The 20,740-nt window shown below is 36.4% G+C and overlaps 1 protein-coding gene across 16 annotated transcripts in view; it reads left to right on the forward strand.

The window, feature by feature from the left end:
* tcf4 (transcription factor 4) overlaps positions 1–20,740 on the forward strand; it is a 264,598-nt gene that overhangs the window by 150,634 nt on the left and 93,224 nt on the right. For all 16 annotated transcript variants that reach the window (XM_089123905.1, XM_089123906.1, XM_089123910.1 and 13 more), the window contains one exon: positions 4,829–4,887. In XM_089123905.1, the coding sequence (XP_088980031.1) occupies positions 4,829–4,887 (59 nt within the window). The remainder of the gene's footprint in view (positions 1–4,828; positions 4,888–20,740) is intronic.

A 20,740-nucleotide genomic window follows, 5' to 3' on the forward strand; every position in this document is an offset into this window, starting at 1 on the left:
ATATGTTAATATGTTTGGCAGTAAACGCGATTCATTTATGGTGTAATTCTGAACCTCTTGGCTTGCCATAATCCTAACCAAACCAAACATATATTATATTACACACGGTGTGTTTCCTATGCACGTAAAAACAAATTTTCGCGTATGAGTTGCACGATAAACACACTGCGTGTGAGACGCATTTAGTGTGACCGGCCGTGCTGTTGATATACTGTATCTATGGCAACCAAACGTCACTGGTGTAAGGGTTAGACCACTAGGGGGCGCCATCTGCCCAAATATATCTGCGTCTCATTTCACGTTAAAGGGTGCCATGTGCGTTGGATATTTACGCTTTTGCAAAAGCGTCCGATATGGCGCTTTAGGATGAGAACGGGCTCGACGGTCAGATTACGTTTTGGCAGGGGAAAAACTGATCAGAAAATGTAACGAAAATGTAACAGAAGTTGTAGAAATGTAGTGGAGTAGAAAGTATAATAATTGCTGCAAAATGTAACGAAGTAAAAGTAAAAAGTAGGCACTATTTATTGTACTTAAGTAAAGTAAAGATACGTGAAAAATGTACTTAAGTAAAGTAACGAAGTATTTGTACTTCGTTACATTCCACCACTGTGCCTAGGCTCCGCCCACGACTGCTGACAGACTCCGCCCTGTTTGCTAAGCTCCGCCCCTGAGTGAGCTATACACCTCTCCAGAGCTTTTAGATAAGAAATGTATCTTATTAAATCTGCTGAAGTTATTGGGTCAAGAGCAGTGAGGGATTTTTGAGTTTTTCTTTTGTTTTTGATTCATATTAACAGCATTTACAGCAGTAGGTACTGCTGTCTTCACTTTAATACACGGATCTAATATACACATGCAATTGCTTTGCCTGCTGTTTACGTTCACAGACATAACCGATTGTGTTTGTGTGAACTTTGTGTGTTTTTGACTTAAAGTCCCTGTGAAATCAAAATTGAACCTATTTACTTTGTTAGCGCATATTACTAGTCTTGTGGTGAACAATTAATCCGTGCAAGTAAAAATATATTTAAAAAATGTTTTACCTTGGTAATCTTTAATCAAAATCTGAAAAGTTACTTCCGGTCTGGAACGTTTCTTTTTTCTGATGACGTAGGTTTCACAGTTTGGGTGGGGAAACGCTTAACCACTCCCCTCAAACCGTTAGTTTACAATGAGCGAGAGATGGAGAGGAGGAGCGCTAGAGTAAAACCCTGCCCTCTGTTCAATATTCCGTTTCACTTGGAAATACGTCACAGCACTGGAGAAAAATCGTTTGCGACTTCCGGTTCACGGGGACTTTAACCATGTGTGTGTGTGCGCTCAGAAGACTGATATGACTTATAAACACATGCAGATAATAAACGGGAGCGTGGCCGCAATAGAGATGATGATCAATACCAAACAGACGTTTTAGTTTTTGGCAGATCATCCGAGACACGAGCTGTAAAGGCTCCGCCCTCTTCTGGATAGGGGGCGGGGACTCAGCAGCTCATTTGCATTTAAAGAGACATGCACGAAAACAGTATGTTTTTCCTTCCACTCAAAAATTGCCATTTACAACATAGAAACAATTATCTGTGATATTTGTATGATTGATTGTATGGATTTGTTTTATATGGACATATGGTATTTTATTTTATTTTGTTTGTTGTGCTAGTCTTCCCTATTGTGATTTATATCTGTGTAAACCGCTTATGGAAGAACAAATATGGGCGGGGCTTGATTGTATGGTTGTGGTTTGCTATTGGTGGATCTCCTGTGATTGACAGGTTACAGTCATCAGAGAACAGAAGAGATGCTGGAAGTTATTCTGATTCAAGATTATTAACACAGTAATGATGACCATTTAAAGGGCACCTATTATGGAAAATTCACTTTTACATGGTGTTCGAACATATATGTGTGTTGGCAGTGTGTGAGCAAAACCACACTAGAATGATAAAAATCCACCCAGTGGTTTTTTTACAATCTCAATAAATCATATGCACTGCCTCAGAACGAGCTGTTCTGAGATCCAGGTCTTTGTGACGTAGAACGAGAGACAGGGGTTTGATTGACAGTGTGGCTGTGGCCTAGACCCCGCCCTCGGTGATCTGTACACACCATCCTTCATTACCTGTTATGTCTCTTGGAAACATAAGTGTTCTGTCGTGGGTTAATCCTGTTGTTGTAGCTTAAAAGTTAATCCTCAACTGTGGATCGTCATCTACTGTTTGCGATCCACCGTCACATCCAGTAACAGTAAGTGTGTTTTATGATTTTTGAGCAAATAGTCTTTTCAGTCAATGTCAGCCAATTCAACAACAAATGCGTCTAAAGTTGTTGTCGTTGTAGGATGTCTGTGTAGGCTATATAATTTAAACCTTGTTTGTATAGTGTGTAACCACACGTTTATATATATTTAAAGATATTGTATTAAAAACTGCATATACTCTATGTTGTTGTTCTGTATGTTAGCCATCTCCTCACATTTGCCACAAAAGCACCCGTATGACAAGTAAACATGACGCCACAGGTCCCCGTCCCTCGCATAAATGTAATTTCGCTTGTACGTAGCAAACTTTATCACAGTATGTGTATGTAATTTCAAAAAAATTGCGCCAGCATTAGTGTTTATGTGTGTCTGTGTGTGTGTGTGTTGCACATGCCCATCATTTCAAAGGGAACGCGATTACAACGCTAAAGTACATAAATGTATCAAATAACCATACCGAGACGTACTGGTCCATTCTCATTTGTGTTTATTCTGCCGGAGTCTCTTCGTGCTATTTATATATTCCGATTCAAACGTACGCTGAATGACATTCAAAACAGCGCGTCTCTCACTCTCTTAGCCATTCTGCTTACCGACTGCGATAGGTATCAAGTTACGCCCTCATCCAAAGGCAGGGCGGGGATATGCAGCTCATTTGCATTTAAAGCCGTATACCTCCGAAACAGGTCATTTTTAAGCAGGCCCCAAAATGACATTTTCAAATGGTTATAATAAATGAACTGTGGGGTATTTTGAGCTGAAACTTCACAAATACATTCTAGGGACACCAGAGACCAATATTACATCTAGTAAAAAGGGGCATAATAGGTGCCCTTTAAACACTGTGATATTCCATAAAAAAATTAAGAATTGAATTTTGATTTCCAAAAGGTTTTAAAAGTCTTAAATCTGGAACTGAAGTAACAGCAAACACAGAAAGAGCGTGAGCATCTGTGCTCAATGTGTGTGTGTTTTCCGGAGTGATGTTCCGTCTGTGGCATTCCTGTCTCATTCCAGCTCTCTTCCGGATGTCATTCCCACTTCCAGATTCACGGGCCTGTGGATTAGCAGGATTTAGCAAGATGTGTTTCTGAATCCAGCAAAAGCATTGGAAACACAAGCTGTGTTTTCGGGAACCGTTAAACGTCCCGAAGAACGAGATTGTTAGGATGTTTGTGTGTATGAAATGCTTAAGTCACATGTGGGATGTTTCAGGGATCTTCAGACGATGTTCTTCGTGTGTTCTGCATCGTGATTCGCCGAATGCTGAGTGTTGTGTGTTTGGACGCAGGTCATGCATGTGGTAGTGGTTGACCTCTTGTTTGACCTTTGAGGACTCAACATGTTCTGGGATGCCACCTGGATAATGTTCAGATTACAACAGAGTACAATGATTCCTGTGTGTGTGTGTGTGTGTGAGAGAGAGAGAGAGAGAGAGAGAGAGTTTATAGATGGGCTGTTGACACATAAAAAGTCTAGAAAAAAACAACAGCTGACAACAGATTTTCAAATTAATTTATGATGAGTTTACAGTTATAATGACTTTAGTTTGGCAGATTTATTTTGAGGGAAAGTAGACCTTGAAGTGTTTGAAAGTTAGTTGTTAAATAGCTTTATTGCCTTTATTCAAATGGGCTTTTGACACAAAACTGTTATTATTATACAGTTCTTATTACATAGTTGTTATTATTATAATAACAGTTCTTATTATTATATAGTTGTTATTATTATAATGATGTAATATGCACTTAGTTTTATTCTATGGTTATTCTTTAGTAAATATCTGTTGTTTTTGTTGATTTCCATAGTATATATAGTTGCTATATATATAGTTACTGTTGCATGGATGCGTTTTGAATATCACTGTTGTCTTTACTCAAAAGGCCATAAAAACACATTTCGTTGGTTTAGACAGCGTAACAGCGTCAGGTCGGTCTGTCAAGAGAACATCACCAGGCTTTCGTAATTGAGCTCATTTGATTGTGACTGGATGAGGTCACAAGACCTTAACAATATTTGCAGTGTGTGTATTTGTGTGTGTGTGTGTGTGTGTGGCGGCGCTCCTGCCCGTCCCAGTGCATCTAAAGGCAGGACTCACTCAAGCATGTTCCTCTATATAATGAACAGCCTGTAGACGAGTGTGTGTGAGACTTTGAGAAGGTCTTTATTCTGCTAATGCCAGATTTCCATGCCCGCTTGAGTCAAAGGAGCCGAACCGCTTGTCGTCTCGTTCCCTCATGTTTCTTTGTTCTCGCTACATCAGTAAAACGACAACACAAGTCAAACATCTTCATTCTTTCATTTAACACAAATAGATTCCGACCGTTTGTTCGTCAAAGCGTCCGACTAGCGCTAGCGACGATAACCGAGCTTGTGATGTTTGAAGGTCTTTGAATGTGTGTGTGAGGCTCACACCAGCTGGCCGTGTGGGAACTCGCTGGTTTCGTCCCATCGTCGCCCGTCCTTTCGGGTTTAAAGGACGTTATCAGAAGATCAACGGTGTTTAAATGTTTAGATTGAGTCGAGTAATGAATGATGTGCTAATGATCTGTCTTTCGTCTCTTGTAACAGGGAAAACGGAGCGAGCGTCGTACTCTTACTCACGAGACTCCAGCGTTCACGGCTGTCAGGTAAGAGTTTCTGTAATTGCTCATTAACTCAAGATGTCTCAGATATAAAAGCACTGGGTATCACTGATAAACATAACTTGTTTAAACACATTTTAAGTCAATGTTTCTGCTACTGCTCTGTACGACTCGCCTGTTATTATCAACTAAAATCTACTTACTATTGAACCCAACATTCATTTGACATTTGACATTTAATTGAAGTAAATTTCACTTAATTATATTTAATTACACATATAGAATTAAGTAACATCTATTTAACTAAGGTAAGTAAATTTAAACAAATTAACTTTTTATTTAAACAATATAAAGAGCAGTTTTAAAGAGCAGTGTTGCTAACTATTTTCAAATGAAAGTCGCTAACGTTTTCCGTAAAAGTCGCTAAATGTCGCTATTTGACGTCATACGTCAATTCGCATATTAATGACGTCATTGCGTCGTACTTGCTTTAATATAATATAATATAGCTAAATGTCAAATTCTCATTTCCTATTTTTTTATTTATTTTTTGTTAGACAATAAAACGAGTAGCTATATAGTGGACGATTACTTTTGTTATAGGCCTATGTGGAAAATTATCTGAATTGAGAGAGTTCGGGAATGAAATAACCTTTGAGATAGTTAGTATTACAAGTAATACGCACTAGAAATGAAATGAAAATGGTCAAACTAAATTCTTTAAATTTAAACAAAAGAAAAGCAGTTGAGTGTAGTGATGGCCGGTTCGTGAACGAATCGTTCTTTTGAACCGGTTCTTTTTAGTGAACCGGTCGAACCAGTACACTAAATCGGACTGAATCGTCCGAAACAGTTCGCGTCTTGCGTCAGCGCTAATCCACAAGTTACTAAAGTTACTCACTTTCAGACATGCCTGACAGTCCCTCTGATTCGAAATAAACCGAAATAAACCAATATCCAGAAGTACATTTTATTCCAGTAACTCAAAAAGTTCACTGAACGGAGACATATGTTGGTGCTGAGAGAAGTGATGAGCATGAGCAGCTGATACTGCGCATGCGTGTACTACCGAACGTACAGGTACAGTATAGCGGTCGGATAACCAGTACGAACTGTTTCTTTCGGACACGTTCGACATACAGAGAACTGATGAGTTGATGAGCTGAGCATGCGTGCATTTTTTTCTGAGGAACGAAATGTACGTTTCCATGTCTTTAGTTGAACATCAGTAAGTGTAACAAAATAAAACATTTTTAAACATGTTTATCACATAATTACTGTACTATTTTGTATAACGATTGGAAACAATGATTGGATTCTAAAACTGTTAAACTAAACATGTATTATTATACTAATATAATATTTTCAGGAACTGCTCATTTAATTTCTAAATAACAATATAAATCTTTGATGTAAACTCTTGCCAAGGTTTTAATGGTGCACTGCTTAGTAAATGTTTATAATGTGTTAACATAACGAATTAAACATATTAAACATATATGTTTAATTCGTTATGTTAACACATTACAAACATGATGTATATATGTTACGTATATAGGCTTTTTTAGTTTTGACTGTATATTCAGGTTTCAGCTCAGCACACAGCTATGCTATGGTTCTCGAGTCGAGAACTGGTTGTTGCAGTTCTTGAATCACTAGTACAGAACCAAGAACTGTTTCTTTGCTGGAGCTGGAGATACTGCGCGTGCGTGATCACCGTCTCTGAACAGAACTTTCTTTCGGCCGGCTGATCCTGTGCTGATACATGAGCATGCAGTAGTACGGGTGAACCCAGGACTTAAATGAGAGGGCGAATCGGCGAAATGTAAGTTTATTTAATAACAAATAAAATGATGAAGACCATTTATGCATTTTAGATATTTAAAACATGTAAAACATCCGCAATAGCGCATCGCCTAGGCTGCAGCAGGTTTGTTTTCAAAATGTAAATGTATGAAACTTATCCAAGATGATTATGACGATGTGTACTATTATTTAACTGAAGTTATGATTAAAAATGCCTTTAATTTGAAGTATTTTTATCCGCCGGCATGATAGAATTGACGTCATTACGTGATGACGTAAAAGAACTGGTGAACCGGTTTTTTGAACCGGTTCATTAAAACGCACTGTCCGAAAGAACCGGTACGCGGAAAAGAACCGGACTTCCCATCACTAGTTGAGTGATAAGTACGAAAATGTCGCCTAAAGGGTCTGAAAAGTCGCTTAAAATAGCGAAAAAGGCATTAAGTTGGCAACACTGTAGAAACATCAAAGTAAATAATTCAATAGATATTGTATAGATTAGTGATGGCCGGTTCGTGAACGAATCGTTCTTTTGAACCGGTTCTTTTTAGTGAACCGGTCGAACCAGTACACTAAATCGGACTGAATCGTTCGAAACAGTTCGCGTCTTGCGTCAACGCTAAACCACAAGTTACTAAAGTTACTCACTTTCAGACATGCCTGACAGTCCCTCCGAATCGAAATAAACCAATATCCATTAGTACATTTTATTCAGTAACTCAAAAACTTCACTGAACGGAGACATATATTGGTGACGAGAGAAGTGATGAGCACGAGCAGCTGATACTGCGCATGCGTGCACTACCGAACATACAGGTACAGCGGTCGGATAACCAGTACAGAACCGAGAACTGTTTCTTTCGGACACGTTCGACACACTGAGAACTGATGAGTTGATGAGCTGAGCATGCGTGCATTGTTTTCTGAGGGACGAAATGTACGTTTCCATGTCTTTAGTTAAACATCAGTAAGTGTAACAAAATAAAACATTTTGGAAACATGTTTATCACATTACTGTATCACTGTATTATTTTAACGATTGGAAATAATGATTGGATTCTAAAACTGTCAAACTACTAAACATTTATTATTAAATAATATTTTCAGGAACAGCTCATTTAATTTGTAAGTAACAATATAAATCATTGATGTAAACTCTTGCCAAGGTTTGGTGCACTGCTTAGTAAATGTTTATAATGTGTTAACAAAACGAATTAAACATATATGTTTAATTCGTTATGTTAACACATTATAAACATGATATATATACACTGCATAGGCTACAGAAGGCTATATTGGAGACCGACATGCATCGATTTAGTTTTGTCGACTGTGTATTCAGGTTTCAGGTCAGCACACACAGGCCTATGCTATGGTTCTCGAGTCGAGAACTGGTTGTTGCAGTTCTTGAATCACTAGTACAGAACCAAGAACTGTTTCTTTCGGACACGTTCGATACGGAGAACCGATGAGCTGGAGATACTGCGCATGCGTGATAGCACCGTCTCTGAACAGAACTTTCTTTCGGCCGGCTGATCCTGTGCTGATATACGAGCACGCAGTAGTACGGGTGAACCCAGGACTTAAATGAGAGGGCGAATCGGCGAAATGTAAGTTTATTTAATGACAAATAAAATGATGAAGACCATTTATGCATTTTATATATTTAAAACATGTAAAACATCCGCGTTAGCACATCGCCTAGGCTGCAGCAGGGTTCGTTTTCAAAATGTAAATGTAAGAAACTTATCCAAGATGATTATGACAATGCATACTATTATTTAACTGAAGTTGTGATTACAAATGCCCTTTAATTTGAAGTATTTTTATCCGCCGGGATGATAGAATTGACGTCATTACGTGATGACGTAAAAGAACTGGTGAACCGGTTTTTTGAACCGGTTCATTAAAACGAACTGTCCGAAAGAACCGGTTCGCGGAAAAGAACCGGACTTCCCATCACTAGTATAGATTTTATAATAGAAGTAAAATGGCAGTTGAACACACTGAGACCTCAATACTTGGTGCACAATACACAATGACGGTAACATTCGATTGATTGATTGTTTTTTTTTTAGTGTGAATGTGTCATTTTGAGTTGAAAATGAATCCAGATGTCACAAAATGTCAAGATACCAAACAAAAGCAACGATAAAACAGTGTATAAACAGCTGGAAAACATTGAAAAATTCAACCTTGTTATTTATTCATGCCCCAGTGCATGATGGGAACACCAGTATCAGAAAAGTTGAGTAGGTTCTACTTAATTTTATATTGTTGATATTTACGCTTTAATTTCTAAAGCTTGAATTGATTATTATAAGATTTACTTTGTTTCATTTGTTTTTGTTCTTGTCTGAACTAACATTTCCATGTAGAAATGACTTGTTTTGTGTGTAGCATTTACTTCAGCACAGAATCATTTTGATCAGTGAGCTGTAAATCAACGCAAGTAAGATGGTTTGATGAGAAATGCATGAATGAATGAATGAATGAATGAATGGACATTGAGACACTTTTTTTAAATTCTCACTATTAACTAGTTACTTATTATCATGCATATTACTATGATATTGGCTGTTTATTAGTGCTTATAAAGCACATATTAATGCCTTATGACAGGGTTCGTACACGGTGCTTAAAATTAATTTGAGTTTTGGAAATTTATGGGAAACCCTTGAAAACAGACATATATGTCACATTATATATATATTATGTCACATATTTATGAAATGTACTTGAAAGTGCTTGAATTATTGAAAGACAATATACAGTATGGGAAATTAGTGTTTAATTTTCTTGATTAAAACTATTTTTTTCACACTAAATGAAAGCTGCAGTCCGCCTGATGTAGATATAGAGCCATTCTGCATGGATATGAGTTTGATATTGCTCATAAATATCTAAGTATATGATACAGCTTTCATTCTTCTGGTCAATTATATATTCATGGGAGAAAAAAATCAGTTTGAACAAGGAAAGCGATATCTTTGTCATAGTATCCTTTCTATGGTTATACAAGTTATACAGTCATTGCATCCGCTGCACTTCAATTGTACCATTTTGTTTATTTTTGTTTATCTATCCTTTTTTAGAATTTGGAAGATAATAAAGACATTGTTTGAGAAGTGATATTTCTGATAAGTCCTTGAAAACCAAAAAAGTAGAGCTTGAAATAAATGTTATTTTACAGTATCTGTACAAACCCTGTTATGAACATATTCTACATCCCTTAATCCTACAATACCGAAACTGAACAACTCCTTTATTAACTGTTAATAACCACTAATTAGGAGTTTATTGATGCAGAAATCATACACTCTGAAAAATGCTGTTTTTTTAACCCAAATTTGGGTCAAATATGGACAAACCCAAATATTGGATTGAAAATATAATTTAAACATTTAACCCAATGGCTGAGTTTGTCCATATTTGACCCAAAGATGGGTTAAAACCGCCCAGCATTTTTTAAAGTGTAGTTATTATAGATAATAGTTAGAATTGGACGCTAATCTAAAGTGTGATTGACATTTAATATTGATAAATGTGATAAATATGGCTTTAATAGCCATATAAATGACTTAAATAATAATAAAAATTCTATGTATCTAGTTTATTTATATGTACTGAAGTATTTGTTGGACTAGAGATGTATGAGCACGCTCTCTGCAATATTTTTATCCAAAGTTATCAAAGTATCGAGTCTCTTGAGATCCTGATATTTAAATTTTTCCTAAGAGAGAAAAAGTTAGTACTGATCAATAGTAATTACAGCCGTCATTGTTGAGTTATTACCGGCGTTGGAAGTTATTCTGCATCTTTTATGTGAAATAAATGTTAAATGTGATATTTTAAGTGAATAGCAGCTGTTGGAGTTTCTGTAGTGGAATAAATAAATAAACAAGCGGTGTGTGTTTGCATTGCAGCCGATAGCAGATGGCCTCTGTAACACGCTTCTGTTAAAGCACATATATGAGTGTGTGAGTGTGTGTGTGTGTGCGCGCACAATCTCTCACCAGCCCATCATGTTTATATGAAGAGACATATGGATGTTCAAACACCAGATAAAACGTCAAGAAATGGACCTGTTTCAATTTAACCACTCCATACGTCATTTTATAGAGATATATATATATAATATATTACAACTGAAGACATCTTATTTACTTACTCTGTGGTATGATAAATATTGTCAGAAATATAAATTATATATGAAATTGCAAGATTTCTCTCTCTCTCTCTCTCTCTCTCTCTCTCTATATATATATATATATATATATATATATTATAACAATTTACTCAAAATATATATAAAAAATAATTCAATTTGATTTAATTAAAAAGGTGTTTTTTATTTTAAATTGATTAAAACATAAAAATACATATTAAAATATATGCAATTTATATTAAGCATATAAAATGCATTATGTATAAAAATACAATGTATAACAAGATTGTTATTAAATGCGATTAATCGCATCCAAAATAAAAGTTTATGTTTACATAATATAGGCCTATGTGTGTGAGCTGTGTATAATTATTTTGTATATATATAAATACACACACTCATGCATTTAAGAAAATGTGTTGAATTATGTATATATATATATATTTGTATATATATATATATATATATATATATATATATATATATATAGTATTTACATGCAAATAATTCTTAAATATATCCTTACATGCAAATGTATTGATATAAACAAAATAATTATACACAGTACACACATATATTATGTAAACACAAACTTAGTTTGGATGCGATTAATCACAATTAATCTTTGCACAGACCTAATTATATATATATATATATATATATATATATATATATTAAAAGATTATATATATATTAAAATTAAAAGATATAAATATTAAGCATATAAAATGCATTATGTATATAAATACTAAATAAAATATATAACAAGATTGTTAAATGTAATATGTATATAGGACATTTTACTACAAATATATTAAGTTTTAATTCAATTTAATTAAAAAAATATTTGATATTCTATAATACTTCATATTCTAAATATATTAAAATATGTACAAATACATATTATAAACATACATACATACATACATACATATTATATTATATGTATGTATGTGTGTATGTATATAATATGTAATATAATATATATATATATATATATATATATATATATATATATATATAGTATATAAGATGTATTATGTATAAAAGTACACTATATAACAAGATTATTATAATAGAAGTTTCTTGCTTTTTACTAGTTTTTCAGCCATTATGGCTTCACTTGCACATTGTTGCAGTTGTTGTGATGCCGAGTGCTGGTTAGTGTGTGCTCGGCCCGTTCGACTGCTTGTGTCTGTCGTGTTCAGAAGTTTGTTCTGGTTATTCTGGCTGAACATTTAAGTCAAAAGTCGTTGTCCTTCAAACACACAGATCGATGTTCTGACAGTTTCACTCTTCAGAAAGTCCTCCGTATTTGAACATCCAGGAAATGACACGCTTCCCTCTGACATCAGAGGAGTGGCAGCCATGGCAACGCTCCTGATTAATGCGGTCTGAAGTGATGCGGCCGGAGCGAGCGGGAGTTTGAGGAAAGTTTTCTCACTGGTTGTGTTTGCGGGTCGCCAGCAGGTCTTCAGAAGTTAATCTTTCCTGACAGTTTACAAGACAAACCCATCAGAGGAAGGCGGACCGTCGGGAGGATGAGTGACAGGGAAGTGCAGCGCATCCGACAGCGCTTGTGACGCGCTCAAATCCGGTGTCGCTCAGCATTCTGGGAAGGGTGTGTGAATTACATGCAGAAACTGATATCATCATGAGACGGTCCTCGTGTGTGTGTGGGTGGGTGAGTGAGTGTGTGAGTGAGCGAGTGAATGAGTGAGTGTGAGAGTGAGTTAGTGAGTGTGTGAGTGAGAGTGAGTGTGTGTGTGAGCGAGTGAGTGAGTGTGAGAGTGAGTGAGCAAGTGAGTGAGCAAGTGATTGTGAGCGAGTGAGTGTGAGCGAGTGATTGAGTGTAAGAGTTAGTGAGTGAGTGAGTGAGTGTGAGTGAGCAAGTGATTGTGAGCGAGTGAGTGAGTGAGTGAGTGAGTGAGTGAGCAAGTGAGTGAGCAAGTGAGTGAGCGAGTGATTGTGAGCGAGTGAGTGTGAGCGAATGAGTGAGTGTGAGAGTGAGTTAGTGAGTGTGTGAGTGAGAGTGAGTGTGTGTGTGAGTGTGAGTGAGTGAGAGTGAGTGAGTGAGTGAGTGATTGTGAGCGAGTGAGTGAGTGTAAGAATTAGTGAGTGAGTGAGTGAGTGAGAGAGTGAGTGAGAGAGTGTGAGTGAGTAAGTGAGAGTGAGTGTGTAGCTGTGTCTGAAATCGCTCCCTATCCACTATATAGTGCACTACATCGGGTGTCGGCCATTTTGTAGTGGTGTCCGAATTCTGAGTGAACAACATCATTCCCTACATTCATTTACTACTTTTACCCACAATCCTCTCTGAATTTGAGTGTACATTCGATGTACACTTGTGCTGTGTCTGAAACCGCTCACTCGTTCACTCATTCACTAATCCCTATATAGTGTATGGCATTTGAGTGCACTATATCTGCAAGGAGTGAAGGAGATGAAGTGAGTGAATTCGGACGCAGACGTACTGATAAAACTCCTTTTATCTTACATTACCTACTTTATAAAATAATATTAACAACAATAACAATCGTAATGACTTTATTTTGTAATTATACCTCCGTGCCAGCTTTGTAGTTTCATCGACTGAAATTGTACATTAACTCTCACGTTCACAGATGACGTGTCGTCGAGCGCCCTCCGGCGACCGTTATTATGTTCAAAACGACGATTAACGGATATTTTTCAAATCCTCCACTGGATGTAATGTAATCTCTGGTTTAAACTTGCTCGCGCCGAACTTTCATGCGCGCTCAGTTCTCTCCGCATTGGATTGTGGGAAATAGGGCTTCAGCGAGTGTACATCGAATGTACACTCGAATTCAGAGAGGATTGTGGGTAAAAGTAGTGAAGTGAGTGAATGAGAGAGTGAATGAATGAGTGAGAGAGTGAGTGTGTGTGTGATTTAGTTTGTTAACGACGATAATAACGCTTTCAACGCTTCCTCGTCAATCATTAAATATGAAGTGGTGTTTAAAGCCGCCATCCCTATCCCTCTTATTAGGGTTAATAATTCTATATCTTAATAATTTAAAATATATTTTATAAAATATAAATAATAAAATAAAATATGTTTTATTTCATTTTATTTATTTTTGTGTCAATTAGAATTGAATTAATATTCCTTTTCAAACTCCAGATCAACTCCTTCATTTGAATCGAGTTGCGAACAGGATGGAGAATTAAAAACAAATTGAAATTTAGAGAAATTCAGATAATTCTCATTTTTAACTATAAAACAAAGTTGCACAAGACAAGCTTTCAGTGTTGCCTTAATAAAGGGATTCTGGGAAGGGTGTGTGAATTACATGCAGAAACTGATATCAGTGTGTGTCGTTCCTTGCCCGCCTCTTTCATCCTTCACATCGCTTTTAAAATCTCTATTATTAGAGTCTCTGCAGAAATCTTGATCCTCCGCTCTCCTCTCGTCGCTGTCAGTGCGGATCGACCGCTTCCTTGTACCTGACCACACAGGTCTGACCTTTGACCCCTGTGTGACCCTGAGGTCGCGCTCCAAACAGAGGCTCACTAGCGAGGGGAGACGTTTCCAGCGCTCTGGGTCACGACACACACACACACACACACTTTCAGGGAAGACCAGAGATAATCCTGAAACCTCGGACGCCGCCAAAATCAGGATTTAGAGAGTGTGTGTGTGTGATTTACAGTAGTTTTAGTTAACGACAATAATAACTTGCTTTTTAAGTCTTTTAAATTATTTAAAATATATTTTATAAAATACAAATAATGAAAAATAAAAAAATTTCTTTTATTTCATTTTATTTATTTTGTGTCATTTAGAATTGAATTAATATTTTTAAATTCCAGTTCAACTCCTTCATTTGAATCGAGTTGCAAACAGGATGGAGAATTAAAAACAATTGAAATTTTACGAAATTCAGATAACTCATTTTTAACTATAAGCAAAGTTGCAGAAGATAAACTTTCAATGTTGCCTTGATAAAGAAAATTTTCATTATATATTTTGAACGTCTGTGTAGAATGACGTTCAACTTCCTGTGGGTGTGGCTAATTCAGTTCAGAGTAATAGAGCTGGTAAGTCCCGCCCATCCGTAAAACTCCAAGTGGACCTCTAGGTTGAAAAAGCGTCAATGCAAGTGAACGAGAGGAAATAATTATTTTCTGATCCCGTTTGAATTGTGCCATGAATGTGAACATATGTTGTCTGTGAATTTTTTAATATAATTTCTCATGTAACGAGTTTGACAGTATATTGTATGATTCTTTGGCTAGCAGTTGTGGAATGGACATAACGAGAAAGACTACACGTCGCATATGTGACGTCGCCGCATAATAACACATTTTCCCTCCACAAATCACGGTTTTCACCACGCTCAACTAGTTTGTTCTCTCCCTGAAAGAAGGCGGTGAAGCACACCAAAGAAACAGGTATGTTTAGCGGGATCCGTGTGCTAGTGGGGGTGATGTATATCAAACACGTCGAAAGAGCTGTAGTCCACAAAGTGCTCTCACGCAAAGTCTAACCGTATGAAAATTCTACCCGCTAAATTGTAGCATTATTTACACGAAAAATTATATCAAAAATTCAGAGACAACATATGTTCACATTTATTGCAAAATTCAAACGGGATCAGAAAATAATTTTTTTCTCTCATTCACTTGCATTGACGATTTTTCAACCTAGAGGTCCAGCGGGGTTAGCTGAGGGGGCGGGACTTACCAGCTCTATAGTGAGCTAATTAAGCAGCGTTTGTTTTTTCATGCGTGATGGTAAGAAAACACCTAGCAACCACCCACAGCACCATAGCAACGGCATAGCAACACACAAACATGCGACATTTTAACATTTCGAACACCTTAGCAATTGCACAGCAAAATCTTGTTTATTAATCTAATCGGGGCGGGAACGAAGAAGTCTCTCTCTCTCACACACACACACACACACTCGGAGGGTCTCAGCTGGTCATATGCTGTAATATAACACGTAAAAATAATAACGGCAAGAAATTATATTCAGAGTTGACATGAATTATTATTGTGTGGTTGTTTATTGTGTGTGTGGATGTAAGTGAGTTACTGTGTGAATATGAGTTAACAGCAACACAAATAAACATATTTCTCTCTCACACACACACAAACACACAGCAGTCGGATCAGACGGGTTTTTATTGCGTTGCAGAGAGAAAGATGCTCACGGTCATTTACTCAAAGCGTGTGTTTGTGAGAGAAGGAATACAGCTGCAGTTTAGTGGTGCTCTGATATGGAAACATCTGTGTGTGTGTGTGTGTGTGTGTGGGGGGGGGGGGGGGGGGGGTCTGCTGTAGAAATATCTTAGGAATCTGTGTGTGTGTCCGTTTCCTGTGCAGAGTTTCAGACTGTGATTAGGTTACTGGTCAAGGCCACACACACACACACACACAGCTGTCCACTCGTTCCTCCTCACACATGAGTGCTGGTGTTGGTTGGCTATCGTTGAAGATAAAATGAAGCACAGATTCATGTTGATGTGAAATGAGGGAATTCAAACTAGTTTCTCCCCCATCTCTGTTTCTTTTCTTGAATGAATGTATTGTGTTATAAATATATATATATATAAATTGATCACTAAAAAGTAAATAACTAGATTTTTTTGCTTGAATTATTTTACATCATATGTTATACATTAAAATAAAAATATAAATAAAGTAAAGCACTTTTACATAATTTATTATACTTTTATTTGAATGATTTCAGTAATTTATCCACTTAACACATTTGGATTGTTTCTATTTTTAAATAATTTATATATATATATATATATATATATATATATATATATATATATATATATGAAGAGTTCAGATGCAAAAGCCTCTAAATGCCATTTGAAATTTTCTTCTAAAATTACCATTTTTATCAAGCTTGTGTATTTAAGTTCAGTAATTTCACTTAAATGACAATTAATAGGTAATCTTCATTGCCATTTAACTGAAATTACTGAACTTTAATATACAAGCTTGATAAAAATGATCATTTTAGAAGAAAATTTCAAATGGCACTTAGAGGCTTTTGCATCTGAACTCTTCATATATATATTGTTGAGTTCATTAAGTATTAGCTTTAACTTCCCTCATGAACTCAGTTTTATCAGATGTGAAATCAGACGTTCTGTTTGGGTTCTTCTGGTGTTAATGAAACTGACAAAAAAGAAATGTGTTGCAGCTCATCTTCTTCTTAATGATGATTATAAGCAATTAAATTATGATTTGTTAATGATTGTTTCTGGATTCTTGGTGTTGTTTTTGTCCCTACTAGAACAGGTTTTCCTGCTTGAATGTTGATTATTTTCCTCATATTCTCCATTGTTGCGGCTCCTCTCTTCCCAGTCTGTCAGTAACACTCCTTCTGAAAAGCACACCGTTCTCTGATTGGTCGGCTGGATCAGTGTGTTGTGATTGGTCGAGCGCTTCGAGTGTGTTTGGGAAATGTTCCGCCCCTTACCATAACCACCAGTTTAAAGCTACACTGTGTGATTTTTACCCCCATCTAGCAGTGAAAAGGTATATGACCATCCAGTGAATGTTAGTTTCTGTTCCTCTCAATTCCGATTTCGTTTTAACTCCTACGGTGGCCAATGTAGTCCAAGATTAACATGGCTTCCAGTTCGACCTCGTCCATGAGTGTTAACTCAAACGTAAACGCGAAAGGCGAAGCTTGAATCAACGTTTATGTCCCTCTTTGGCTAATGTACTTTCAAGATGGAGGGGCAACATGGCGACCGACATTTGAACCCCTCTCCCGTATGTATTTTCAATGGCATATTATACACTCACGAGAATACTTTATTACTTGAACGAAGTAAATATACATTAATGAGCACATATATTTTTGAAAGAACTAAGTGTTTTTAGCTAAGAATAAACTAAATGAGTTACACAGTGTAGCTTTAACACACTACTAAATAACTCAACCAGGCCCCGCCCCTTTATTCTGCTATAATGAGGAATATTGTGTCGTTTTGTTCCTGGAAGAAACTCAAGACTACAATGGAGGCGTTTCAGAAGTTCAGAAACACTGACACTGATATAGAGGAGAACGTGTGAAAAAGCAGAATAGGAACCGTTTAAATGTTCGTTCTTTACAATAAATTAGTTAATTAGTGTTCACCTTCTCTTACGGCCGCTGTATATGTGTATATTAGTGTGTGTGTGTGTTCTGTTTGACTCGCTGCAACGTTCACGACTCATTTATGATTTGATGTTTAACTCGAGATGTTATTTTTTTGTTGAAAAAGCGGTGATTTACACTTATGTGCGTGTGTGTGTGTGTGTGTGTGTGTGTGTGTGATTACTCCTCATGTCTCTCTGATATTTAGCTGCTTGTCTGCTCGAGTACTTTTCTCCTTGTTGCACGTCAAAGTGTTAATTGCCCCTTGTTAAAAGCCCTGCTGTAAAAAGGCCCGTGTGTGAGAGTGTGTGTGTGTGTGTATCTTCACCTGCCGTCTCTTTGCATCCAATTCCTCTTCCTGTGCTAAAGCTTCACTAGGTGACGAGAGCCAGAAATCAGTGTGAGGACTCTTATACACACACACACACACTCACACTCACAAAAGCGTGGGTATTTTCAGACTCCGCTAACATCACCTCCACTTTAATGGGTTTACAAATATTCATTTATACCCACATTTACCTTTTCATTGCATTTTAGCTCTCAGATAAAAGGCTTTGGATGTCGTCGTGTCTCTTCCTGTGTGTGATCGAGGCGTCGTGCCAGCGAGTGTGTGTCGGATACACACATACACAGATTCAGATTTCCTCCGGTTCTGGCGCGGATCCGTGTCTGAGGTGTTTGTCTCTCTGCGCTTCCTAAAGGAAAAAGCCTGAGTGTGAAGCGCTCACTCGTCTTTTGACTGGCGTTCGGTTTGACACCGAAGGGTGTGTGTGTGATGTGTGTGTGTGTGTCCTGAGCAGAGAGGATTGAGGGATAAGCCTGATCCTTGCTTTTCTCTTTCATAGCTCTGGAGATTAATGGAGTTCTTCGTCGTGTTTTGTTCAGATATCAGCTTTCTGGCAGAATATTATATTAGCACACACTTTATACAATTGAAATCATATTATAATGTGAAATACTAACGATACACACCTTCAAAATATAGCGACATAACATACGTTGCATGCTTATTAATAATTACAATGTACAATGTATATACACTAAGATTTATATTATTAATAATATTGTAATTAATATACTATATATATACCGTATATATATATATATATATATATATATATATATATATATATACACGTTCTTACTGTATATCCTATATACACCATAATATATATATATATATATATATATATATATATATATATATATATTAAGATAGATAGAAATTATACAAATTAAATTACACAAATCTCATTGGTGGGCTTTTGGTCCATTTAGCATGTATATATGAAGAGTTCAGATGCAAAAGCCTCTAAGTGCCATTTGAAATTTTCTTCTAGAATGAGGATTTTTGTCAAGCTTGTATATTTAAGTTCAGTAATTTCACTTAAATGGCAATGATAATTACATATTAATTGTTATTTAAGTGAAATTAATGAACTTAAATATACAAGTTTGATAAAAATCATCATTAAAGAAGAAAATTTCAAATGGCATTTAGAGGCTTTTGCATCTGAACTCTTCATATTTAGTTAGAAATAATGTAGATGGAGCTTGAATCAGGATTTAATATAGACATTTTTTTGTTGTTCAGTTTTTTTTGATCCCGCCCACACAGCCTTGATTACATCAGCAGGAAACAAAAGTCATTTCACACTTTTTGATTAATATCTGTATCCATCATAATCATCAGCGTCCCATTGGATGTCACTGCAACCGGTGATTCCTCATTTGCATAAATTTGAGTTTAACTTTTGCTTACCTGTGTCTCATCGCCAGCACTGTTGATCATGAGATTGCTGTTATCAGGTCATAATTATATGCAGTGATTGTGCACTATAAATTAGTGCGTTTGAATGGCAAATATTTCTATCTTAATAGACCTTTCTCACAACTTCCGTATTTGTGACCGGAAATACGCAATTGTCGTGGTAATCTTCTTCCGCTCCATTCATAACAGATAGCGCCGAAGGCAACTAGTGAGAGTTGTTGCGTACCGATCTTTTTGGTTATTCCCAAAAGCAGCCATACCTGTCGTTTTCCCGTCGATGAAGTTCGAAGGAACTGGATTCAGGCAATCTGGCGGGATGTTATTGATCCTGTGATCTTCTGTACTTCTCATGTCACCATTCACTAATAAGCCGTCATTGTTTGTTTATTTTTTATGTTTTGTGTATTTTTGAAGTAACGTTAGTTCATGTTCAACTTTATTAAGATATTTGTATGCAGCGGAATAAGCACATAAAAATATACACCACAATATAAAACAAGATAAATAAGAACACACAACAGTGGGCTACATATAAATTTAAAATATTAATATATACCATTCTGAGTATTTAACAATCTGAGTGTACAAGGGATAAATTAATATTTGTATAATTTTTCTTCATCTTTGATCGTTCTATAGCAACAGCAGTGCAAAAAATTCAGGATAACTGTTGAATAAAACTGACAGACTTCTTTCTGGTATTCACATCAAAATGCAGTTTATTGTAAATAATACTCCCTAAATATGAATAACTTTCCACACACTCCACCTTCTTACCTTTAATGAACGTATATTGGGAAGAATGAGCTTCAGTTCTGAAATCAATAGTCATATCTTTGGTCTTAGATACATCAGCTGCAGACAAGCATCACCACAGCATTTTACAAAGTCATCAACAACTGGACCATGACAAGTTTACATTTTTTCGAAGTTTTGAAGACTCTCTGATCAATTTTCTCCTCACAGAGTAGGTTTTTCTAATGTGTCGACAGTGATGGGAACTCCGTTTCCACAA

The sequence above is a fragment of the Pimephales promelas genome, chromosome 19 (genome assembly GCF_988280905.1).
Source record: "Pimephales promelas chromosome 19, fPimPro1.hap1.1, whole genome shotgun sequence".
In the NCBI taxonomy this organism is placed as follows: Eukaryota; Metazoa; Chordata; class Actinopteri; order Cypriniformes; family Leuciscidae; genus Pimephales; species Pimephales promelas.